Below are 25,968 nucleotides of genomic sequence, written 5' to 3'. Positions count from 1 at the left end.
GCCTTTCCTTCACCGCAGATTTGTCCAGCAGCTGGACTTCTTTTCCCTTCTCATTGATTTTCTGGTGGTTGGCAAACTTCAAACACAGAAGAGATGCTGAGGCCCCAGCCTGAGCCCTGGGAGTGTTGGCACGTCGAGGGAGGCAGGGTGCTGTCTGGAAGCTACTGGCCCGTGGCCCGCGGCCAGCTGCTCCTGGCTGCTCTGCCTGGCCATGCTAGAGTACGTTTCACTGACCCCCAGCAGCTGGCAGAGCCCCGTCTGGGCCCTCATCAGCCCACACTGGGACAGTGGCCCCTGTGGGCCAGTCAGTGGGGTGCTCTTCACTGAGGAGCAAATATCTGTTGAGCGCCTCAGCTAGGCCCTGTGGCTCCAGTGGGAACCAGACATGAGTGGGCCCTGCCTTCTGGAAGCTGGTGTTTCATTGCAGGGGGAGGGGCAGGGGTGCAACGAGGACGGCCTGGGCTCTCTGTGGCCCCCTTTCTGGCCAGGTGTGATTGCAGGGCTCACCATTGTGGGCATTTCCGGTGAAGAAGCCCAGAGCCATCTTGTGCCAGTTGTGGAGGCCCACGGTGTGGACACCAAATTTGGTGGCCCGTCAGCTTCCTCTCCGAGTGCCCGAGCCAGGTTTTCTTTCCAGATGTGGCCTGGGAGCGCTCGCCTTCCTGGCTCCTTGTATTATTAATGCTTTATAATAGAACGGGGACTCAGCGATGGCTCCGGGCAGGAATGAATAATTTACTGGCGCTGCCTCCTAAGAGCCAGGCTGCTCTCCTAGTCTGTCCGGTCGGGGGTGGGGGGCTCCTCCACTCCTGGGGCACTTGCTTCTGTCTCCCGGCAGAGGTGGTGGCTGCTCCTCCAGCCGCAGGGCCCAAGGGTGGGCCAGGGCCCTGCTTGGTGTGTCTCCTGCATTTTATGTTGCAGAGTGACACGGCCTTGTCTTGCAGGGAGAGTGGTGTCTTTTTTGTCTTGGCTGGCGCCAGCCTGGGGAGCTGCAGGCCATGACTCTCAGATGATGCTCTTTGGGCCAAGCGTGTGGTGGGCCTCTCAGGAGCAAGAACCCCACGTGTGGTTCCGAGTTCCATGGTGTGTGTGTGTGTGTGTGTGTGAATGTGTGAGTGTGTGATGGGGATCCTGCACAGAGGCCACAGCTGACTTGTTCCTGGCTTCATGCTCTCTCTGCCTGTCCAGCCAGGGCTCAGTGTGGCCGCCTGCCCCAGATGGTGTCCCAGTAAAGACCTGGACTTTACTTGGGGCACGGTGACTGGTGTAGGTTTCTGAGGTGGGAGCGATGGCGTCACAGCATGGAGGATCTGCAGGGCCAGCCCACCTGGGGCCAGATCCTCACTCGGCCACTTACCAGCCATGGGCTGGTCCCGCCATCTGGCAGCACTTTCCCAGTGGGGCGTGTGGAGGTCGCAGGCCCAGTCATTGGAAGCACACGGTGCTCTCAGGGAGAGTTGACCCACAAGGGCTGTGGGGAGGATCCGAGAGTGTGGCGAGCACAGGGGCTGTGTGAATAAATGTTGCTTCATTTAACCTCTCTCCACTGAGGATACTGGGGGCCTCCAGGCTCGCGGTGTCCGTCAGTTCCGTGAGCTGCATGCCTAGCTGGCCTGTGTCACTCCCAGCTGGGCGTGCTGGGCCGATGTTGTCTGTCATGCCATGCTGGGCCGATGTTGTCTGTCGTCCCAGTGGCTGTCACCAGGTGACCCTCCTGTGGGTGCACAGTTTGTCCTCCACAGCGGCCCCAAGAGGGCCTGTGTCCCTCGGCATTGCCACCTGCACGGGGTGTCCTCAGGCTTTTCTGTTTCGCTAACCTGGCAGCTCAAGAGCGGAGCTCTGAGCGGTTTCAGTTTGCGTGGCTTTTGTTATGCGGGACGTTGATCATCTTTGCACGTGTTGAGGCTTCATTCTTTTTTTTTTTATTCTGGTAAAATGCACATAACATAAAATTGACCATATTAGCCATTTTTGGGGCGTACAGTTCTGTGGCATTATGTCCATTTGCATTGTTGTGTAACCATCCCCACCATCCATCTCAATAGCTTTTTCCTGTTTCCAAACTGAAACTCTGTCCACCGTTAGCCACCAACCCCCTCCCACTCCCCCAGCCCCTGGTGACCACCATCCTACTTCCTGTCTGTGGATTTGACACCCTTAGGGACCTCGTATCATGAGTGAATCACACAGTAGCTTGTCCTTTGGTGACTGGCCTGTGTCACTCAGCCCAGTGTCCTCAAGATTCATCCCTGCTGTAGCATGACAGAGTTCATTCTTACTTCCTGTTTTGTGGATTATCTGTGTCCTGGGTAAAGGAAGTGAGTGGACCAAGGCTTTGAGAGTAGAGTCCAGACCCTATTGGGAGGGAGGAGGGGTGGGAGCAAGGAGGGACCCCAGGCTGGCAGACGGGCTTGAGGGGGCCCAGGAGATGGGGAGTGCTGGGGGAGGTGATGTGCAGGCTCAGGGTGTGGCCGGGGAAGGGGGAAGGCCAGTGAAGATAAAGATGGGGAGACCGAGGCCAGGGTTGACCCAGTGGTCCGTGACAGGCCAGTAGGGAGAGGTGGTGAGGAGGAGAGGACCGGAGTCCCAGAGTGGGGGCAGTGTCTGGAGTGACCCCACACAAGTGGAGGCAGAGGGGCAGAGGCCTTGAGGAGCAGGAGGAGGAGGCGGGTGCCCTCCGCGGGGCTGCAGGAGAGCCTGAGAGGTGGGGTTGGAGGGCACGGTTCTAGGGAAGCTGGAAGGAGAAGTGGCCGGGCCCACCTCCTGGTTTTATAGCCATGAGCAAGCCCACCGAGTCCCGGCTCCAGGCCCCTGACCCCACCTCAGTGTTGCTCATGGGTGGTCTCGGAAGGGGTCGGCTAGAAGGACTCAGGGGGCTCGCAGAAGGGTTGGACCCCAGAATTTCAGAACACCACCCCCGGGGGCTGCCGTCCCCATCAGTGCCCCTCGGTCGGCTGGTCACCTCCCCAGAGCCAGTCCCCACCGTCCCTGCCATCCAGGGGGCTCCTGGCTGAGCTGCTGCACCCTCAGCCCTGAGTCTGGCTGAAACCCAAGGGTCCTCTTGGACCCAGGGGACTCTGTAGGGGTTCTCAAAGCTCTGGGCAAGTTCCAGATGAGCTTAATTCCAGTGACGTCGAGACGGACAGGAGTTACAGCCGTCGGAGGGCATGGGTTTGTGCGTTCGTATGCGGCCCTGTAAACCGGGCCCATCCTGCTTGCTTTCGGTGGGGAGGTTGCTGGATATAACGGAGTCCAGTGTTCTGCCTCTGGATCAGTGCAGAGCCACCTTTCTGGGTCAGCCTCTGCCCTCTTCTGTGTGGCCACTGCCTTGGCCATCGAGATGGGGATGGGTGGAGGAGGGACAGATTCGTTTGCAGGGGTGAATGGGCAAGCACGCACCATTTTCCCCATGGCTGGGCAGGTGGATTTACCCTGCCTTTTGCCCCACTCCCTGAGTCTCCCCGTGCCCACCGTTGCCAGGTCCGAGGGGCCAGCAGGTAAGCATGACCTGGTCCCTGCCCTCTGGGAACTTGTGCCCCAGTGGCCAGAGCAGCTGAAAGTCCTCTAGGTCAAATGCCAGGACAGGGCAGCCACAGGCCAGAGGGTCTTACCAGAACTCATGGGTTCTCCGATGTCGGCTCCTTCCTGCGCTGTGGCCTCGAGCAGGTGACGCATGTGTATGGAGCGGTCAGTGGGGCTGCCGCTGTCTAGGCTGTATGTCCCCTTCTATCCTCGCCCAGCCTAGAGGGTCGTGGAGACCAGGCCCGGGGAACCAGGTCTCCCCATCACATGGCGGGGCGCCCAGGTCCCGCTCCTCTCTAGGTCAGTGGCAGGATGTAGTTGTGGGAGTGACTGTAGAAGTGTCCGGTGTGTGAGCTGGTTGGCCCTCGGTGCACCCTGGGCAGGCCTGGCCGTGCTGGCGTGCACTGTGCTCCTTTCCCTCTGGTCAGCAGGACTCGAAGCGGCCATCTGTGCCAAGCCCCTGGGTGTGTGGCAGCCGGCTGGGGTTGCCTGTAACCAGAGCCTGCTCTCGCCCCTTAGGACAGCTGGTGGTGGTTTTAATTAGCACTCTGTGGGCCAAGGCCCCCTGTTTGGGCTTTTCTCAGTTTGGGGAGCCTTTGTCCTCTCAGGTTCACACGGCCTGTCTGTGGATGCGCCCTCCCCGCCATCCCTGGAGTCCTGTTGCTACAGCTCCTGGGGTGCCAGCCCAGCTCCGAGGACGTGAGGGTGACAGATCCTCTGGCCGCCCCCACCTCCCTTCCTGGAGGGTGCCACGATGGCCAGCGCAGGTCCCGACGGTTTTCTTCCCCTGCAGCCTGAGAGTGGCATCATCACCATCAGGAGGCTTAGTTTCATACTTCTGGTTCTAATTTTCTTCATTATTTATAAAAGTCAGCCTCCCTGGGGCTCCGAGGATGCTCACGCTGTCTGAGACGTCCCTTTCATCGTCAGGCGAAGCCGAGGTGAACTGATATGTGTTTTAAGGCAGAACGAGCCCATCCTTGTCCGCCGGGGTTCTGCCCGGCTGGGGGCACTGCGGGCCCAGCCCCTCCCAACGAGGGGTCATTGGGGTACCCCTGAGAGAACTGGCTGATGTGGACACGGGATGCTTCAAGTCGGATCATCTGAGCTCTTGGTGTTTTTCTTCTAGGCTGGTCCAGGGACCCTCATCATGGCTGCAGGAGTCCAGGACTTTAACCGGACAGAGTTTGATCGATTAAATGAGATCAAAGGTCACCTGGAAATCGCCCTATTGGAAAAGCACTTCTTACGTGAGTACCAGGCGGAGAGTAGGGGCAGAGGGATGCCAGCCGTCTTGCAGAAGTGCAACCGGGTGCTTGGGCTGGTGACAACCCATGACAGCTGTCTCTAGACTCATGGGGACAGGTGTGGCCCTGTGTGGCCCTTTGCCTCCTGAGTCTGCATCTCCCTTTGCTGCTCCAGTGAGCCCAGTGCGCTGGTTTGCAGGCTGTGACGTCTTCACTCTCTGGGGTGAAGGAGCATGTCAGGGGTTTCATCGTTTGAGCCTTGGCTGCACGTGTCAGTGTTTGGGAACCAGACATTGCCTGAGCTGGGGTTTTGGCCTCTGGGGCAGTGATAGTAATAGAGATGGTTCCAGAAGGGCTTGCAGGGGTCCTTACAGACATTGTCTCATTTGATGTGTTGCCTCTGATCCTCTCACCACCCTGTGTCCTCCCTGCTGTACAGGTGAGGAAACTGAGGCATGGAGGGTTAAGAAGAGTGACCCTCCTATTAGGTGAAGTCCTCTGACTAGTAAGGGGTTTAAAGCAGACCGACTACCCGTGAAGCCCACGCACGTGGCCCCACTGTGTGACACGGTGTTGTCATAGCTGACATAGGGTATGAGTGACGCTATTAGGAAAGATACACAGGGAGGAAGGAGTAACTTCACCCATGTGCCCAGAGCTGCTCATGTCCGAGCCAAGCAGAGCTGCCCTCAGAGGAAGGAGGAAGGGCCCCTGGGCAGGTCACCTCCCTTCGGGCGTCATGCCAGGCCGGGGCCTCCCTCTGATGCTCAGGACCAAGCAGGCGGTGCCTTTGCTTGCCCCAGGCTCCCGCCTTCTCCGAGTGCCCACCTGAGTTGTCTTCCACCTTCCGTCCTGCATCTCCCTCGTTGTTTATGTGCTTAGTGTTGTCTGTTCTAGCTGTGGGCAGCCCAGCGCTGCAGCCACACGGGCCCTTGCCTGTGGATGAAGGTGGGGTGTCTGAGCCCCAGTGGGAAGCCTTGGGGCTGGCCCTGCCCTGTTCTCCTGGGAAGTGGGCGACATGGCTCTCACTGTGTTTCTACACACCGTCCCACCACCCAGGTGCTGAGCCCCGTCTTCCCTCGATACCCCTCTTCCTGGTCAGTGCTCCCCTTGGCACATATGTGCGTGCACAAGTGTGTGTGTACAGCGTGGTGAACTCGTGTGTGCGGGTGTGCGTGTGTCTGTCTCCAGCCGTTCTCAGGACAGTGCAGTTGAGTGACTCGGTCTCCCCGTGAGGCCGAGGTTGTTACCGTGCTGGCTGGCGCAGACAGGGCCAGGCTGGGTCTTGTCAGGGACCACCTGCCTGATAGGTCCTGGCAGCTGGTGCCTGTGACAGAGGCTCTGTGTGACTGGAGGGGCAAGCCGTCCCTCTGCCGGGGCTTGCTCGCCCTGGTTGCTTGGCCAGTGCTGATCGGGGGCCTGTGTTTGGAGGCTCCCTGGGCGGCCCCAAGTGGCAGAGCTGCACAGACCTGCTCGAGGCATCAGCTGGAAGGATGCCTCTGCATCGGCAGGCGGATCCTCGGGAAGTTGCCTTTTGTGGGTCAGGTGGCCAAGTATTGGTGGTTTCATGGAGTCAATCAACCAGCAGAGCCAAGTGCTCTCAATAAAGGGGAAGGGTCAGTGAGAGCATCTAAAAGGGGAGCCCTCTGGCTGGGGAGGGGCAGTGAGGAGGCCTCCAGGCGGGGTTACCAGGCAGGGCAGATGGGGAGCGAGTGTCCATCACGGAGCTGGATGCTCAGGACAGCAGAACCCTCAGCGACACCTCTCTGGGGCCTAATCTATGTGGCAAAGAGGCCACTTGGCCACAGAACGGTGTTGCTGGCGTCCTTGGCCCAGTCCTCCTAGTCCGTCCTTGGTGCTTTGCCAAAGGAGCATCTCATTTTACTCCTGGGTAGCGCATGTCGTGAAAGTGTAGAGTTTGACTTTGACAGTGGCAGTTATGGGCATTCTTTTTAAGTTATGGGAAATTTCAAATAGATGCAGAAATAGAGCAAATAGTGTGACGCGCGTCTCACTCACCCTCCATCAGCTGCAGTGGGACTCTGCTCACGCCTGCTGGTTTCCCCTGCGCCCTCTCCTACAGCCCCTCTCCCCGGGTCTTTTGCAGCAAATCCCAGCCAGCACCCTGTCCTTTCATCTGTAAATATTTTGTAGGTAGCTCATTATGTTTTAAAAACGAAAGCCATGGGTCAAGTATCACAACTAAAAAAATCAAACACTTTTTCTTTAGTATCATCTGATAACCAACTGAAGGAGAAATTTCCCTGGTTGTCGCATAATTTTTGCAGCTCTTTGAATTGACAGACGAGGTCCGCACGTTGTGACTGGCTGGTTCCCTCTTCAGTTTCTCACTCTGTGTCTCCTTTTGCTGCTTGCTGAGGGCTGGGTGGGGTCTCCACTGGGCCTTGCTCAGACATCCCTGTGGGCTCAGCATTGACCTCGCGTGTCCCCTGCCTCGCTGCTGATGAGATTGGGGTGATCTTTCTGAGGCTCCTTCCTTGGTGGTGGCATGTCCTTGCCTGAGGCGGTTTCTCTCCTCAGTGTCAAGACCTCACTCATCATGGCTTCCATCCGTCTTCTCATTAGACGTTGCAAAATGGTAATTTTCGACTTCTGCCATTCTTCCTCCATTTGTTAACTGACAGACGGATGTCTGAAAACCTAACTATTTGGTCACTCCGAGGGATAGTTCATATAGGAAAGGCGGGAAGGTGCTTGAATTTTTCGCTTTTCCAGTTTTCAAAATAATGGGTTGATTCTCTACTTAGCGCATTCTCCCAAGGTGACCAGTGAGGGCGTTGGGCCTTTTGTGGAGTTTTTTTTGGTGTGATCATGAGATCGTGGATTTAAACATATTCAACATGTCTTAATCTCTGTGGTTATTGTCTCATTGGTGCTCAAATGGCCCTACCTCTGGGCTGTGGGAGCCTCGTCAAGTTTCCTCCTGAGTCCTTTTGACCTGAGCCGGTCATCCATGATTCCTTGCTTTTTTTTTTTTTTAAGATTTTATTTTTTTCCTTTTTCTCTCCAAAGCCCCCTGGTACATAGTTGTATATTCTTCGTTGTGGGTCCTTCTGGTTGTGGCATCTGGGACGCTGCCTCAGCGTGGTCTGATGAGCAGTGCCATGTCTGCGCCCAGGATTCGAACTAACGAAACACTGGGCCGCCTGCAGCGGAGCGCGCGAACTTAACCACTCGGCCACGGGGCCAGCCCCCATGATTCCTTGCTTTTTGGTGGGACAAGTTATTCCAGGCTCTTCTTGAACATTTCCTGCCCCTGTCCTGGAGTTAACCATTTCTCTTGGTTCCTGTGGTGAAAAGTGGTGGTTAGAGGCTTTAGAGGTGTAAAAAGGATTCTAGGCTACTCATTACTGGTGGTTGTTTCTAGACCTTTTCAGGGGCAGAGCTAGGACATCATGAGTGCATCCAGATAATTCAAATTCACATCCAGGACCATGAGGTTTTTGTTTTCTTCCTAAATTTGCCATCTTACAAACATAAAATTTGCCATCTTAACCTTTCTTCTTCTTCTTCCTCTTTTTGTTGTTGGCGAGGAAGATTGGCCCTGAGCTAACATCTGTTGCCAATCTTCCTCTTTTTGCTTGAGAAAGATTGTTGTTGAGCTAACACCACCTGTGCCAATCTTCCTCTATTTTGTATGTGGTTGCTGCCACAGCGTGGCTTGATAAGCAGTGTGTTGGTCCACGCCCAGGATCTGAACCCTTGAACCCCAGGCCGCAAAAGTGGGGTGCAAGAACTTAACCACTATGCCGCTGGGCCAGCCCCACTCTGACCATTTTTAAGTGTACATTTCAGTGGTATTACATGCATTTGTGATGTTATGCAACCATTGCCACCATCCATCTCCATAACCACCACCATCCATCTCCTAACTCTTTTCATCCTGTAAATCTGAAACTCTATCCATTATGTGACAACTCCCCATTCCTCCCGCCCCCAGCTGGCAGTAACCACCATCCCGCTTTCTGTCTCTATGATTTTGGCTACTCTGAGTACCTCGTGAGTGGAATCACACAGTATTTGTCCTTTTGTGTCTGGCTTATTTCACTTAGCATCATGTCCACATGGTTCGTGCATGTTGTAGCGTGTGACAGGATTTCCTTCCTTTTTAAGGCTAGCAGTCCATTTTGTGATAGACCACATTTTGCTTATCCAGTCATCTGTTGATGGACACGTGGGTTGCTTCCACTTTTTGGCTGTTGTGGACAATGCTGCTGTGAATGTGGGTACACAGATATCTCTTCACGTCTCTGCTGTCGGACCGCCAGGTGTTGAGTTAACCTCGTCAGACTTTTCTCTGAATCTTTCTCTCGTGCTGAAAATCCTGGTTCTCAGTGAATGACACCAGCGATTACTCATTTGCCTTATCCCCCAACACATGCAGCAGTCTGAGAATAAAATACCAGCAGCGCTATAATTTACGTTTGTTTCTGGTTCTTTTTCCTCAGAGTATGTCCTACTCGGGAGGTACAGTTAAATTACTGGATTTCGAAGTCACCTGGAAGAGTTTTTTCCCTCTTTCTTGCTGTGTCATCAACTCAATAAAGAGTTGAATTCATCTGTTTCTCTTGCTTTAGATTTTTGGAGACTGTTTTTTTCTTTTAATTTTTTATTTTGACACAGTTTCAGGCTTACAGGAAAGTTACAAGAACAGTAAAGACAAGGAGTCCCTGTACCCTTTTCAGCCAGATCTTCCCCAAACGTTGACATTTTGCCACGTTTGTCTGTCTGTCTCTTTCTCTCCCATCCACCTGTCTGTCCATCCACCCACCATCCTTCCCTCCATCTGTGTGTTTTATTTTCTGAACCGTTTGATGATCTCCAAATTCTTCCGTGTGTATTTCCCAAGAGCAAGGGCACTCTCTTATCTGACCGCCGTGCAGTTACGAAGATCAGGAAATTAACGCTGATACGACCCTGTTATCTAGTCTGAGGCCTTGTTCCAACCTCACTCTTTGTCCCAGTGATGCTCTTTATAGAAAAAGAAAGTCCTCATTACGAGTTCCATTCAGTCGTCATCCTCCTTAGCCTCCTGTAACCTGAAATAGAAACTCCGCCTTTCTCTGTGTTTCCCGAAATTGATGCTCTTGAGGGGTGCCGGTCAGTTATTCTGTAGAACGCCCCGCAATCTGCATTTGTCTGATGTTCCCCCACGATGAGATCCAGGTCAGCAGTGTCACGGGTGTGGCGGTGTGTCCTCAGCACATCTCAGGAGGTCTGTGATGTTGTGTCATCCCATCATGTGTATTGTAGAGGTCTTTCTACAATTAAATGTGTTTTTGTAGTTATCTAAAACTGTTTACATTGTTCCGTAGTCAAAGTATATTCAGAGAAATTGAGTTTCTCTTCCTGTATCCCCCATTTCCTCTCTTCTCCTGTAGATAACCATGTTTGTTTAATTTTACAGTTTATCCTTCCATTGAAGTTTTTATAGAAGCAAATACGTATATTTGTTGTTACCTTCCCCTTAAAGAAATACTAGCACGTTCTCACTTCCTCCACACTTACGCTGTGTCCTGGAGGTCCCTCCAGTGGCACCGAAAGACAGCCCCTGTTCCGTGTGCATCTGCTTCTGCTGTGGGGGTGGCAGGAGTGAGCCCGCCTGTTCCCTGGCTGTGGGACTGCATCGTCTCCAGCTGTGTAGGGCCTGGTGGTTCTCACCGGGCTGTCCGCACCTTGCATGTGTGCGCTGCACTTGTTTCTATGCCTGAGCACCTAGCATGATGTCCTGGGTCTCATAGGAGCTCAGTGAATGGAGGAATGAATTGCAGAAAAACCTGGTCGGAGTTGGAATTTGCACAGGAGAGCGTCTTCTGTCTCAGGACCCAGGGGAGTAGTGTGTAAGAAAGGATGTAATACACGTTTGGGACCCACAGAGGTGTTTTGGTTGTTGCTAACCCTGCATCCGTGTGCTGGGATGGCCACCCCTGCCTCTCTGATCTGAAGGAGGGAGTGCTGACGTGGGGCAAGGAAGAGCTTTGGCCTGGACCAGGCTCCTGGTTCTTGACTCAGCCACCAGTGAGCGGCTAGCTGTGGACATTTAACCAGCAGGGCCTGAGCTCCTGCGTCTGTAAAACGCCCAAGTGGTCAGTGTTAAAATTCCATTCAATTATCTGCGGTACTTTCTCTCAGAAAGCAGACGATTATTCTTTGTGGAGAGAGGAAATAGCCCGCTGTCCAGCGGCTTCCTTCGGTTATTAAGTATTGAAGAGTACAAATGTTCCTGTGAGAAGATGGCATAGGACGAAGATGTGAAATTGAAATGCCTTCTGGCTCGTGACTGGAGGCAGGATCCTAAATTTGTTAAAGGAGCGCATAAATAAATTAAAAGCATCGTACATTTTCATTTAGCCCAGAATGCATTTCAGTTGTTTCTGCTTTTTGAGCACGAGCAGAGAATCCAGAGTTTCTGTGCAGCAGTGTGCGTTTATCCATCGCCTGCTGAGTACGGGCTCTGGGAGGGACGCTCTCCAGCACTGTGAGTTGCACGCACAGGCTCTACCCGAAAGCGACTTGGTGTGGAGCTTGGATGGATCCTGGAGGGAAATGCCTGTGGGGCCTCAGGGGTCTGGGGCCCCTGGTTGCCAGGCTGAGCCTGAGGCCCCCTCACCCGTGTGCGGGTTCCTTGTTGCTGAGCTGTTTCTTCTTCCCGTGTTGATGTGAAGGCCTGAGGACTCCTCCCTGGACGTGCTAGAGGGTGTTTCCTCGGGCACCATGCCCTGGGGTCTTGAGCCCTCGGGGCAGGGCCTTCATCATCTCTGGGCCACTGACACCTGCACAGGCATGCAGGTTCCCGGTGCACACAGACGGGCAGGTGGTGGCGGTGGTTCCTGGAGAACGTGACCCAGGGAGAGGATGCCCTTTGCTCCTGAGCCCCTGGTGCTTCCGGAAGCCCCCTTCCTGCTCTGACACACGTTGGGTCGGCATGGCCGGCTGTTACCCCATGGGAGGGCTTCTAGGAGAGGCTGGTCAGGGAGGCGAGCAGGAGGGCACCGTCTGCCTGCTGCAGCCCGAAGGGCCTCCCTCTGGATGCCAGACCTAACAGAGGGGCCCTGGAGGGGAGGGAAGGTGCTGGGCGGGCAGTCGGGGTGATTCAGGGAAAGGAAGAACTTGCTCACCAGCAAAGTCTTCTGAAAACAGAGGGGCCTGGGAGCTGCCACTGCCGCTGCTGGAGGTGTCACCAGAGGCCAGGCAGCCATTGGAACCCACTGCAGCAGTGATCAAATACCTCTGGACCTTTGGACTTGGATCTTCAGGGGTCCCTCTGGGGGTCTGGCTTTTTCTTGTTTTGAAAACTCTGTTCCTCCTGTTTATTCGGTGATGTTGAGCTGAGAGCATAAATTCCCAGTGCCAGAGACTGGGTTGGACGGCTCTGCCCCCATGGCGATGTGCTTACGAAGTGGTTTCTGCCCTCTCGTGAGGACAGTGTGTGGCTGACCCGGGCAAGCAGGAAGGGAACAGACAGATCGGATGAGCAGAGATGAGGACAGAGATGAGACTGGATGTGCGTATCACGCAGAATTTATCTAGGAAAAAGATGAAATTGGCCCCTAAGAAAATTGCATGTCTCACCCACTGGGCTGGCTTTGAATGTCGTAATCCATTTCCCGGTGAGAGCCTGCTGTTGAATTATTCATCACGGATGTTTGGCCCGCCTCCTCGTTGCCCAGGTCAGACCTCTGAGCACAGAGGCGAGCTGACCACCAGGCACTGGACTCGGCCCCAGCTGAGCGCCTGCCCAGCCCCTAAGTGCTTGGGTGGAAGGAGGGGAGGGAGCAGGGCTGGGGGGCTGGGCGCACGCACGTTTCCTGGTTCCGTCCTGGGCGCCCTCGGCCCCGGCGCCCGGACCTCAGCGGTCAGATGTGGCACGCCATCTCTGCTGGCAGGCAGTCCTCGGTTCCTGAAAATCGGCCGTTCTGAGTGAAAACGCTGGCTGGGATCCTGCTGTTTCCTGTTTTACATGGGGAAAATTTTAACGTGCTGCTTGTTCACCCCCAGCCCTCGTCAGTTTCCTAAGACGTGCCTAAAACACAGCGATTCGCCAGCCTCTAAGCTGCAGCCTGTCGTGTCAGAGTGTAAATGCCCCAAACATCGCTGCTTCCTGCTTCCCAGTCAGTACGGTTGTCAGTGTTTTCCGCCGTTCCTTACGCATCCTCTCCACGTATGGCGGCAGACGACACAGGAAATGTGAGGGAAAAGATGCAGGGATGGCCATAAAAGGAGGCATTTCCTGGAAGGAACTGTTTCCCCAAATGGAGGAGGGGAGGGGGGCGGCGTAGCAGCCAGTGGTCCTTCCCTGGTTGCTGAAAGCCAAGCTGTGCCCTCTGCTCAGGACCCCACGTCTGGCCGCTTTGGGGAGGGTGTGGCTCTGCCTTCTAGAAAGATCGGAGGTGACGGCGGGAGGGGTGAATTGGGCTGGGAGGCTGGAGGCCGGGAGAGTTGGGTCAGAGTTGAGGACGGAGGTGAGGGGTGGGAACCTGGGCCTGGTGGGGCCTCCAGATGCGCAGCCTTCCCACCTGACCAGCTGGTCGAAGTGGCTTTTCAGTGGTCCCTGCGTTTGCACTCCTGGCCGGTGGGAAGGAGCTTTATTTAAGGATTATCACTTGATTTTTATTTTTGGCTGCTCTGGGCCTGTGGAGTTGTGTGCCAAGAGGACTCCTGCTCGAGACTTCTACTTTTGCAGGTTTAAAAATAGCCTCGAAGCCTGTTCCTTCCTCCCAGTGGCTTCCCTGGGGGCTGGGGCGGTGGGTGGGGCTGTGGCCCTTGACACCTGGGCGTTCAGTGGGCACGAGCCAAGGCGTCCCCTCCATCTCCCCCGGGTCAGGGTGGCCCTGTGCCGATGGGGCTGCGCCTGGAGTCACTGGCCAGCTTGCTGTCCCTGCCCTTCTCCTCACAGACTCGGGGGGGCCGGCCAGCCCCTTGTGGGTGTGCGCTGTACGAAATGCTTCGCCACATGGTGCTGCTTTCTGTTTTCGGGGCTCCACGGCTGCAGCTTATTTCGCCTCGTCCCTTTGGGAGCTGTAGCCAGCATTCTCTGTAAACACAGAGCATCCTTCCTTGTCTGGGTCCTGAAAGGCCTGGGTCCCACTGGAGTGTGACCGGGCTTGTTGGGACCCCAGGCTGCGAAAAGGGGGAGCTTTGCATGAGGAAACCAAGTCTAGAGAGTCAAGATGGCCACCTCTGGGTCCCTCTGGGCTCACAGCACCCCCGGCTACCCTCTTCCCCGGCCTGGTCACAGTCTCCTGCCTGATGGCTCTCGTGGGAGGTGGCAGGCGCATCCCCCAGGGAGCCATCCCTGGTTTCCCTCCAGTGCCACCCACCTGGCAGCCTTGCTTGGCTCACGTGGGTGTCCTGTTGAGCGGGAGCCCAGTGAGGGAATTCACGAATTCTGGTACAGACTTCTCTCTCCTGGTGTGCCCTCAGATCCTGAGAGGTTGAGGGGTTCTGACTCATTCCTCAGGCAGGCATGGTGGCCCCCGGGCCTCCCACAGGCTTCCCTGCCACCCCCTGGCTGGCCCCAGCTGGCTGTGCCAGGTCAGCAGACACCTCGGAGCCTGGCATGGCCGGCACCAGACCTTGAAAAGGAGCGAGTCATTGGGCTGGGAGCTGCGCCGCACGACCCAGGCAGCCCCATCTCTGATGCAGCAGCTCTCCCCGCCCTGCAGGGCTCTGACTTCGTGGTCTGATGCTCCTGGGTGTGGTTCCTGCTCCTGGGCACCCCCGCCTGGTACTTAGCCCCTGGCAGGTATGAAATAATGTGCATCCTGGCCTGGGCTACCTGCAAAGGTGACGGATCATTGGTAGGGTCATTTGGTGAATCCCACTTCAGGTGCATTGGGGGCGCAGCTGGGATGGGGAGGAATGAGATGGGAGGAGGGGGCTGGCCGGGGCCCCCACACCCCCTGAGGGCCATTTGGCCTCACTAAATGAGAGCCCTTCTTTGTTCTGTGACCTGTGGGTGCCCGAGGGTGGGAAGGCTGCTCTGGGCCGAGTGAAAGGAGGGGATCATCCCTGCCCCCCCGGGGCGAGCGGGGCCTCCATGGACCCAGAGTATTGTCTCCAGGGGGAGTGTGGTGGGCAGAATCCTGGCCCCCAAAAGTGTCCACATCCAAATCACCAGAACCTGTGAATCTGTCACCTTTCATGGCAAAAGGGACTTTGCAGGTGTGACCGAGATAAGGATCTGAGATGGGGAATTATCCGGATTATCCGGGGGGCTGAGTGTCATCACAAAGGTTCTCATGAGAGGGAGGTGGAGGGTCTGGGTCAGGGAGGGATGTGAGGACGGAGTCAGAGGTCAGAGTGATTCATCACTAGGGGTCACCAGCCAAGGAACGTGGCGCCTCTAGAAGCTGGAAAAGACCAAGAAATGGATTTGCTCTTCGAGTCTCCAGAAGGAGCCAGCCCTGCTGACACCTTGATTTTAGCCCCGTGAAACCCATTTTAGACTTCTGACCTCTAGGACTGTTAAGATAATAAATTTGGGTTGATTTAAGGCACTGTATTTGTGGCAATTTTCTACAGCAGGAATAGGAGATTAATATGGGGCTGTTTGAGGGGCTCCATCACCTGGCCCTGCGTGTGTCCTCGCACCCCCACCCCTGCCCTGGGGAGACTCTCAGCCCCCTCACCAGTGGAGCAGGGAGTGCCCATGGTCCAGGCCCGCCACTATTGGGAGGTGGGCCTGGGCACAGGCACTGCTCTGCCTGGGCCACCGTTGTGGCGTCTGTGGCAGTTCAGAACATGAGGCGGCCCCGTGCAGAGACTGAAGGCACCCCGTGCTGCAGGAGCTGCCGGTGTCCAGGGCCTGGGGCCCAGGGCTCTTCAGGAACAAGGCCGGACTACCGCTGAAAAGGCTGTGACCTGGGGTCGGAGGGCCACTCCGTGGCCTGAGCAGAGGCCCAGCGGTCGGAGACCGGCGGCCACAGGCCCCGACAGCGCCCGGAGGACACGGGTCCTGCCGATTGGAGGCCACTGTTTGAATGGCCAGCTCAGCACTTTCCCCACGGCAGGAAGGCGGCCTGCCTATTTCTTTTCTTACTCTGAGAGGAGAAAGAAATCGATGACAGGGGTTGTATCACCTTTGTCCTGTGGAAGGAGGTGGCTGCTGCAGCTGACCTGAATACGTCACCGTTGGGAGGGAGCGGACCCGTAATATGTACCCTCGTTGGGCCTAATCATCATTTCGGGCTTCGGGAGAGTCGCGTGGCCTTGCGGGGCACCGTTTGCTCAGAGAGAAATGGTCCGAAATGCTGGGTAGTTTTATTTATTCAGCCCACTTTGTGCCATCAGGAACGGAGGCACTGGAAAAGCCGGGAGCTCTTCTTGTGGCTTCGGGGCACTGGGGCAAGCAAGTTTGCCAGGCTGTGTCCGAGGGTCCTCATCTTTGGGGCCATGGTTCCTGCACAACCTGCCCAGGTGTGGGACTGCCCTGCGCTGCCTGGAGCGGGCTTTGCCTGCAGCCGCTGGGGAGTGGGGGCGTGCTCATCTCGGCTCTGCAGATGCCTGACCCCAGGAAAGGCCCAGGAAAGTAAGGGGCTGGTTGAGGGATTCAGGTGCTGAGCTTCCTGCCTGTGGAAAGGTCAAGGCAGGGCCCTGGGACCTCGTCAGGGAGGCCAGGTGAAGAAGACACAGCTCCCGGGGTGGCCCAAAGCCCCTTTGTGTCTGAAACCCTTGAGATGGTGAGCATGTGTTTGCATGCCTTGCACCTGCGTCCCGCAGGTCTCTGTAAGGGATCTGTGTGTCCACGTGTGTTCACGTCTGGCCCCGGGGCCAGGCGACCACGTGGTGGAACCTGGCTGCACGTTGACCTTTACAGGTTAGTGATGTGGGGAAGGGAGTTTGGGGGCGGCCGTGCTAAGGAAAATGTGGTTTCCTGCTGATGATGCTGGCAGAGCTGGAGTGCCCGAAGCCTGTGGCTTCCTCAACCTTCAGATGGAGCCAGATCCATGGAGGTGATTGGGGTGCGTGTGGGCGTGGGGGTTGAGACGAGCAGAGGGGAAAGCACCAGATGACCCCAGCCTGGGCTCCCAGGAGCAAGGCTGTGAACATGCGAAATCCCTCACCTCTGTGTTCCCACGAGAGCAGCCACTGTCCCCACGTGACGCAGATGTGAGATGAAGAGCTGCCTGGCTCTCTGCAGCTTCACCCAAGCCCGGTCCTTGTGAGGTGGGCTCGCAGAGCGGGCCCCAGAGGTCCTTGGCCGAGGCAGTGGCCACTCCCCGTGGGAGAGAGACACTGTCATCCCTGCGGAGGGCTGTCCACCCGGGAGCAGTGGGTTAACGGGTCTCTGCAGAGGCTCACTTCGAGTTTCACCCACTTGTTTATCCAGGGAGCCTCAGTTGAGCACCTGCTGTATGCCAGGCTCGTTGTGGGAGGGGCCAGGTTGTTCAGAAGTGGGTCCTGTGGGAGGAGGCCAAGTGGCGCCCTGTGGGTACACAGGAGGCAGAGGTTCTCCACATCCCACCAGGGTGCAGGCTCTCCCACTGCCAGTGGGTGCAAGTTTTCCTGGAGGAGGGGCTCAGGGCCGTAGCTGTGTCAGGACAGGACACCTGCCTCCCAAGGGGCCCAGGGTCCAGCAGGGAGCTGCGTCTGGGCGGGCCCCGTGGGGCTGGTTCACACACAAGTTGTGCTCGCAGGGACACACGTGGATGTCCGCTCCGGCCAGGGCATGGTTGCTTTGTCACAGCAATGTCCTGGCTTTGACAGAGCCTGGTGCATAATACTTGCACAGGGAGTATTTGCTGATGAAGTGAGTGCAAGCAGGCGGCCTCTTGGCACAGCTGGGCTTGGCATGCAGCTGAGTGGAGGTCCCCATGGAGGCCGGGGCTCCTGGGCTAATCCCGTGTCAGGGCTGTGGACCGCCGCTCGCTTGAGTACCCCCGCTACCTCCCAGCAGGTGCTGTGTGTGCAAGGCCGTCACAGGCAGGGACTCTAAATGCCCTTGAGTCCTCAGAGCCAGGTCCCCAGGAACCCCATAGGAGGCTGGAGGAGGCTGAGGCCTGACACCTGGGGGCCAGCATGCCCGCTGTGCAGGTGCAGGTGTCCTGCAGGTGCTGGTGGCCTCGTACTGGGACGCCAGCCAGGGGCTCACATGTAGCAGCATTTGTTGAGTTCCCACCAGGACCCTCTGGCACTGCTGGTGTCCTCTGTCAGTTCACGGCTGGCCCGCTGTGTGCACCCCGCGTTTAGTACCGCTGCTCTGGTTGCTGGGCGTGCTGTGTGAGAGCGGGCTGCGCTGTCCCCACCCACCCAGTGTCCATTCATGGCGTCTTTGCTGGCTTCTCCTCGAGTGAAGTTGAGTCCTGGGGTCATCACAGACAGTAAGGCAGGTGACCTCCTCCCTCTGGGCCTGCTGGGGACTGTGGGCCTGAGTCAGGGGATTCTGCAGTTGAATGTAGACTTAGAAATGTGGCGTGTTTACCAGGGGTTTTCTGAGCCCTTCCTGGTGGACTTGCATCGCCTCCAGGAATCTCTTCCAGTGCCCTGAGGAGGACCTGTGTCATCCCCGACTGGAAAGACCAAGACCCGTGAGAGGAAATGACAAAAGGCCATGTTAGACTGCAGAGGAGTGTCAGGAAGGTCGCTCAGGGGAAATGGCATCTGAGTCAGGACTGGGAGATTGAGGAGCACCAACACGTGCAAAGGTCCTGGGGCAGGATCAGACTGTGGGCGTTTGAAGACCTAAGAGAAGGTCCCTGTGGCTTGAACCCAGAGAGCAAAGATGAGGGGAGAAGCAGAGGGAGATAAAGCTGGTGAGGTGGAGTGGAGGCCTCAGGTTGGAAAGACTCGCTGAGTGGTTGGATTGGGGAATCCCCTGCCGAGTTTTAAGCAGAACAGCATCAAATTCTGACTTACGCTGTCAGAGGAGCCTCTGGCTGCTGTTTGGAGCCAGGTTGGAGGGTGTGAGAGGAGCTGGGGGGCCAGTGAGGAGCCAGGGTGGATGGATTTGGGCTGATTGGAGGACGAGTCCTCCAACCCACGTGTGCGGGTGAGTGAGGGCCAGCGTGAGGAGGATGTGGGGCGCAGCTCCCTCTGCGGGGCTGGGGACTGAGCCCTGGCTCCTGGACCGGGGGCTCTGTGCACACCCGTCACCTGCCTCCCCGGCATCTCCACTTGCAGCCTGGCTGGGCTGGACTCTGCCTCTGAGTCTCACTCAGGAGTGTCCCTGAGGCCCTTGGCACAGGCCGCCCCTCCTCTCTGACCCCCTTTACAGAGCCTGTCTGTGCCCTGCGGAGGCACTGGGCACGAGGGAACCTCGGCCAACACAAGCCAGGCGGGACGGCTCCCTGTGAGGTTGGCTGCGTCCTCCTGGCCCCCTTGTCTGGCAGGGCATCTCTGAGGGGGTCTCGGCGGGAGGGCCGGAGGGGGTCGGCAAGCACTGAAGGATGCTGAGACGCAGGTACTGGAGCATGGGGGATCTCAGTGGGTGAGGAAGCGCGGCAGGCTCCTAGCGCTCCAGGTCTGTACTCAGTGAAGGGATCCAGCGCTCAGCAAACCTCCGGATTTTTCCCTGGTTAGTGATAAAATCCAGCAAGTCACAAACTCCCCAAGTGGGAGGTGGGGCCAGGGACCTGCAGGCACCTCTCCTTCCGCCTCGGCGCCCGCTGCAGCCAGAGGGGCTGCTGACCTCCGGCCTCTTCCAGTCCCCCCGTGTGCTCTGTCTGGACAAGGCGCCCTGCCGTTCACACACACCTGCTCCTGCAAGCTGGTCTGTGCCTGGGGCTGTCGGACTGACCTTGGCCTGGATTTCGGGGTCTCCGGCTCGGCCCTGTGTCCCCAGATCTGGTGAGGTGGCAGGACAAGAAAGGAAGCTGCTGGCCTGCCCTGAGCACCTCCCTGTCCTCCCCAGAAAGAAGGTTCTAGGCTGTTGAGGGTCTCACTTTGACTGGCAGCCCTGGCCACTAGTCAGACCTCAGGGAGCCCTGGCTCCAGTCTTCACCCCTGATTTTGGTGAATTTTGCAGTCACATTCCTAGGTCCCAGGAATCCCTTTTGGGACTCGTGGCTTTTCCTGTGGGAATTTCCATTTTGCAGGGTCTCAGCCTGTCAACGCCATGATGGGGTGGTCTGTGACCGATCTCCTGGAGCATGGCCACCACAGACCGTGCACAGAGCCAGCTTCTGAGTAGAGACAGTACAAAGATGACCGTCAGCCGGGTCTTGGAACCCAGTGCTGCCCAGTAAACCAGCCTCAGTCCCACCTGGGCAGGCTGGTGACCCTGACTCTGGGGCCATCTGCCGACTTCCCGGGCCTGGCGGGTGTTGTCTTTCCATCACTGTCGTCAGAGTTTATGGCCCTCTGTCCAGGGGGCTACTTGACCTGCTGCCTCATGTTTTCTCAGTGGCTATTGAAAGACCCCCCTTGGAAACAGCTGGTGGGGGCCGTGGGCAGGGCGTCTGGGGTTCTGTCTGCCACCTGTGCCATCGCTTGCACTTCCTGAGGCCTCCTGCGCTGTGAATGCCTTGGGCCACGAAGGAGGATCTGCTGTATCTTCAGGAGCCCAGGAGCCTCAGGGGGAGGCGGCCACACGTGCAGGGGGAGGTGGCTCCTGTGCCCCCAGGTGCTGTTGAGAACTCCGGGAGGCAGGGCTCAGGAACCAGCGCCCCAGCAGTGTTAGCTGTCGTCATTGTCACCGAGCCACCAGGGGAGTTGGGTCTTGGAGGGTAAGCACAATGTCTGAAAGTGGCAGCTGAGCTGCAGCTGGGGTCACGCAGCACAGGCCCCAGGTGGGAGAACAGAGCCCTGCCCCGTAGCGGCCTGTGTTGTCCCCTGCCCACCACCGTCTTGGGGCCGCTGATGTTCTGCCCCTGCTGCCTGGACGCTCCTCCCCTGATGTCCACGGGCTCGACTCTCCTCACGTTCCCCAGGGCACCCCGGGCCCAGAGCTGAGCCCTCACTCTCTAATGGGCGGGTTATAATTCCTGCTGCCTGGAGGCTGGTCTGGCTCTGCAGTAGGACCACCACGCCCCTGCCTCGTGGTGCCTCAGGTTGCAACCTTGGGCCTCCTGCACGGCCACCGAGGCTGCCCAGCTGTGTGTGCACACAGTGGGTGGTGCACACGTGTTCTGTCGTGTTTGGGGAGGGGACGTTTCTTTCTCAGGCTCTTTCCTCCCCGTCGTCCCTGCAGGCCGCAGCCTGGCTCGGCCTCCCTACCCCACCTTCAGGGCCCAGGCAGGAGAGTCAGAGGCCCCGCCCTGGACCAGGACTTAGCTCAGGAGCATCCGTGTGTTCCGGAAACTGTAAGCTGTGCGTCAGGCTGGATGGAGGGCATGTCCAGATCCGGCCCCTTCGTTGCTTCATAGCTCACTTCTAAGATAGCTGGGGTGTGCTTTGGGGGAGACACAAGAAGTGCAGAATTAACCTGTGTGCAAAGTGGGTTCTGGAACCTTCTTACACGCCCTTCTCCTTCCTCTTGCTCTCTGTACCCAGCCGTCAGAGCCATGGCCCTCTGCAGTCCTGACACCTCCATGTGCACAGCTCTCACCAAGGCCTCAGGCCTCACTCAGCTCAGGCCAGGCCTAGGAGGACAGAGCCCAGGCCTGAGCCAGACGGCTTGCGTCCTTGCTGCGGCTCTCAGCCGTGCTCCGGCTGCTCCTAGCCTGGGGGTGAGAGGAGATCCGTCCTCAGGAGTGTGGGCTGGCGGCCCCCAGTCTCACCCTGGCTGCTGCATGTGTCTCTGGTGATGTGCGGCTGGTGCCGGTCATCTGGAACCTTCCTGCCAAAAACCAGGCTTGCTGGCCTGGGTCTGTCGCTCTGAGTGCAGTGGGCCCCCCTGGGGAGGTGGAAGTCAGGACCACCCCTCTGGGGCTGGAGGCCCCATGGAGGTCGCCTTGGACTCTGGTGCAGATTCAGCAGAAGAGACGTGGCCAGCCTGCTTCTTAGGAACAGTCAGGGGCAGGGCTCACTCGTGGTGGTGCTGGTTCTTCTAATTCAGTTTGCTTTTCAGTTCAAAGCCTCTGAGCTGTGCTTGTGGCATATGAAAACCAAATGGAGGAGCGGGCGCGTGCGTGGATTCTGGAATGTGAGTCACAGTGCAGATGTCCTGCAAAGTGAGCGGGGCAGCTGGCCAGGGCAACATGGGGACACCCAGGAAAGGCCAAAGCTGGGCCGCTGGCTTGTCTGCATAGTGTCCTGGCCAAGAGCCTGGACTTGGGAGCCAGACCGTCTGAGTTCAAGCTCTGTTATGGACTGAATGTTTGCATCCTAGTGGAATTTGTCTGTTGAAGCCCTCGCCCCCAGTGTGGTGTTAGTAGGTGGGCCTTTGCGAGGTGATGAGGGTTCGGTGAGGTGTGAGGGTGGGGCTCCCAGGTGGAGTTAGTGTCCCTGTAAGAAGAGGAAGAGATGCTGGAGCACTGTCCAGAAGCCAAGAAGGGTCCTCCCCAGCAACCAAATCAGCTGGCCCCTGATCTCAAACCTGCAGCCTCCAGAACTGTGAGAAGCAAATGTCTCGTTTAAGCCTCCCTGCCTGTGGTATTTTGTTATGGCGGCCCGAGCAGACGAAGACTCCCCCATCTTCATTATCCACAGTCTCAAAACAGGGAAGCCTCATCTGGGCGCCGGAGTCCAGCTGATGAAGTCCAGCTGATGGGGCAGGGCAGGGACTGGAAGGCGGAGGGGGCGGCAGGGGCTTCGGGGGCCTGAAATCTGCTGTCTCCGGATCTGGGTGTTGGTCACACGTGTCCAGTTGGCCCAGACGCAGTGGGGTGTACATCTGGGGTGTGCGTACCCGTGTGTGTTCCACTCTGTGAGTTTCCTGTCGCTGCTGTAACAAATTTCCACAAATGGAATGGCTTAAAATAGCATGTTTATTCTCTTACAGTCTGGGGGCCAGAAGTCCAAAATGAGTCACGGGGCCGAAGTCCCGGCGTGGCAGCTGTGTTCCTTCTGGGGGCCCTGTTTCCTTGACTTTTCCAGCTTCTAGATGCTGCCTGCCTTCCTTGGCTCCCGGTCCCTTCCTCCGTGTTCGGAGTCAGCAGTGTGGCATCTTCTAGTCTCCCTCCTCTCTCACCCCTGACCCTCCTGCCTCCTCTTACGAGTTTACATCATTGTGATTATATTGGGCGAGCCTGGATAATCCGGATAATCCAGGATCCCTCCCATCTCAAGATCCTTAATCACATCTGCAGAGTCCCTTTGTCCATGGAAGGTAACATGGTCACAGGGATTAGGTTGTGGATATCTTTGGGGGCCATTCCTCAGTTTACCACATACGCCAATTAAAACAACTACTACTTGGCATTGGCTTCCATCACTCCTAGAATAAATGTCAGGTCCTCTTTCTGGCTTCCAGGACTCTGCATGCCCGCTGTTCCCCATTGTCTGTGCCTCCTCCCCCAGCCCCATGGGCTCCCTCCAGCCTCAGGACCTTTGCAGGGGTATTCCCTCTATCTGCGCCATGCTCTTCCTTCGGGAGTCCGCGGCCTCACTCTCCGTCGCATCCAGGTCTGGACTCCGATCGCAGCTTCTTGGTGGGGCTTCTCACAAGCACCCGCTCGTCCTCCTGCTGTGCTGTTCTCAGGTAGCAGCGCCTCATCTGGCAGGAGCTGTCTGTCTGCCCTGTTGGCGCGGGGACTTTGCTCTGTGGCTCAGGTCTCCCAGAACCGCGTCTGGTGCGTGCGTCAGCGATGTCAGTGGGGTGACAGGTGCCACCAGCGTCCCTTCTCTGGGGCGTCCTGTCCGTGTGGTTGAGTGAAGTGCCTTTCACGTGTCTGTTTTGCACCGTCTTATTTAGTAAAGTATTTATTCACCTGTGCTTCTGGTGAATCTGATCTGGCCCCCACTGTGTAAGAGGACCCCCAGTTCGTAGTCCCACCTGTGGGTGTTCCCCCAGGAGAGGAGCAGGAGAGCTGCCATTGCCCGGTGGGCACAGACGGGGCCCCTCCGTGCTTTGAAGACCAAGCCTTCTGTCGGCACCTCTGCATTTGGAGGGGCAGAGGGCACCTGAGTGACCCTCGCCTGAAGGTTCTCTCCCCCACAGAGGAGGAGCTCCGGAAGCTGCGAGAGGAAACCAACGCAGAGATGCTGCGGCAGGAGCTGGACCGGGAGCGGCAGCGGCGGATGGAGCTGGAGCAGAAGATCCAGGAGGTGCTGAAGCCCAGGTGAGGAGGTGCCCGGGCAGGTGACGAGGTGCCTGGGCAGGTGAGGAGGTGCCCAGGGCTAGGTGAGGAGGTGCCCAGGGCAGGTGAGGAGGTACCCGGGCAGGTGACGAGGTGCCCACGGCCAGGTGAGGAGGTGCCCAGGGCCAGGTGAGGAGGTGCCTGGGCAGGTGAGGAGGTGCCCAGGGCCAGGTGAGGAGGTGCCCAGGGCAGGTGAGGAGGCGCCCAGGCCAGGTGAGGAGGAGCTGAAGATGAAGTAACACCGTCACCCAGCCAGCATTCCCCTCTTGTTGGGCAGGGGTCCCCAGAGCTGAGCCCTGCTCAGAATCCTGAAGTGGCCCAGCCCTGTGAGCAGGCAGGCCTAGCCCCCCAGTGCTGTGTGGCTCCTGCTGGCCTCTTCTGCTCTCCTCCAGATGGACAGGGCTGTCTTAGTCCTTCCGGGGAAGGCCTGATGTCCTTTATCTGCCGACCCCTTCCCTGCCCCTCCTCTTCCATCTGGTCTTGGGGGACTCTCACATCTAGTCGCCCTCTGGACTCCTGGGCTGAAGGACCCAGGGATTGTGTTTATAGCAAGTGCCTTGGGCAGAGGGTCCTGAGGGCAGGGGGTCCTAGGGGCTGAGGGTCTTGGGAGCTGGGCCCCTGCTGGACCCAGGACATCCCAAGGGCCCGAGGGTGAGCGGTGATTAGGGGCCTGGCCCGCCTTCCTGCATTGCGTCCTGCCTGTGCCTGTTGTGAGCTGTGATCTTGGGGCAGGGGCCACCTTCCTGTGCCTTGGGCCTTCGTCTGGGAAGTGGGGAGCGCAGGTGCTCTTGTTAGCCACGGGGAGGAGCAATTGCAGCCAAGCCCTGGGCACAGAGCCCTGACCAGGAGGGGCCTGGCTGGAGTGGGGGCACTGAAGGGGAGTCAGCAGATCCCCCAGGACTGCCTCATGTCCCCCTAGTCTCGGCCAGCAGACACCCTGGGCTCCTCACAGGACCATCCTGGGACCCTGAGCCCCTGTCTGTGCTTTTCGTCACTCACCGCCCCTCCTGTCTGCAGCAACTGACACTTCCCTGCCCCTGAGCCCGAGCCCCCGACAGGACTCTGGGCACCTCTTCCTGCACCAGCCCACTCTATGCAGCAGCCTCGGGGTTTGCTGCCCCAGACAGTCACCCTTATCCTAGCAGGGTCCCTCCATCTCGGGGGTAACAGGTGTCGCCCCAGCTCCTGGAGGGGATGATGTGGGCGCTGCTGTGGGTGGAGCCCTGGAACGCACACTCTCCTCTACACCCCGCACCTTTGCCCACACGAGCTCAGCCCCTGCCTCCCGCTGCCACCAGCAGTATGCGGGGCGTTCCAGAGGGATCTTTGAAGTTCTCAGAGCTGTCTCTCCCTGTCCTGATAGAACCCCCAGGGGCTCCCTGACCCTCTGCCCAGCGTCCAAGCTGGCAGTCTGGCCAGCGAGGCCTGGAGCTGAGGCTGCCAACATCTGCCCCGCTCAGGATCCCTTCCCCTTAGCCTCTGCCCTCTCACCTCTGGCCCTGCACCACCGCTGGCCACACCCTTGCCCAGGCCCTCCCTGGCCTGAGTGATTGACTCCCTCCAGCTTGGAATGCTTGCTGCCACCACGGGGACACCCCAGCCAGAAGTGGCTTCTCGGTGGGGTGGGCGAGTGTCACTGAGTGTCCAGCTGGGCCTCTGATGAGCCACACGCTCCGAGTGGCGCGCTGCACGGGGTTTAGGTGGGGGAGAGGAAACGCCTCCTGTGCTTCTGGGCTGGACGCTGGCTTCCTCCAGGGTCTCGTCGGTCGGTCCTCTGCTCCGAGGAACTGGTGCCGTCTGGTTCTGTTTGGAGGGAGGTCCCTTTGTTCCCTGCTCTGCTGGGCTTTTAGGACGCCTCTTGTGTGCTCTTGGCAGCCTGGAATCAAGGCCTCCCCACCTGTCTCCGCGGATCAGTGTGGCCTGTTCTGGAGTTCTCCAGGGCTCCCATGGGCGCCCCAAGCTGGGTGGGGGAGGGAGTCACCCCACTTTGCCATTCTGCCCTGGCTACGAGGCCAGCACCCTCCCAGACCAGAAAATGGGTACACGGGCCTCAACCAGTA

At 57.9% G+C, this 25,968-nt stretch overlaps 1 protein-coding gene across 4 annotated transcripts in view; it reads left to right on the top strand.

The window, feature by feature from the left end:
- The window catches only part of GRAMD4 (GRAM domain containing 4), an 83,145-nt gene that overhangs the window by 36,778 nt on the left and 20,399 nt on the right, over nucleotides 1-25,968 (top strand). For 3 of the 4 annotated variants that reach the window (XM_070506707.1, XM_070506709.1, XM_070506708.1), the window contains exons 3-4: nucleotides 4,652-4,772; nucleotides 23,770-23,890. In XM_070506707.1, the coding sequence (XP_070362808.1) occupies nucleotides 4,652-4,772; nucleotides 23,770-23,890 (242 nt within the window). Of the gene's footprint in view, nucleotides 1-4,312; nucleotides 4,464-4,651; nucleotides 4,773-23,769; nucleotides 23,891-25,968 lie in introns of those variants that run through there. The other variant, XM_070506710.1, reaches the window with a different exon arrangement.

The sequence above is a fragment of the Equus asinus genome, chromosome 4 (assembly GCF_041296235.1).
Source record: "Equus asinus isolate D_3611 breed Donkey chromosome 4, EquAss-T2T_v2, whole genome shotgun sequence".
NCBI classification, from domain to species: domain Eukaryota; kingdom Metazoa; phylum Chordata; class Mammalia; order Perissodactyla; family Equidae; genus Equus; species Equus asinus.
The sequence above is the reverse complement of the archived record's forward strand: the minus strand, read 5'-3'. Positions and strand labels throughout refer to the sequence as shown.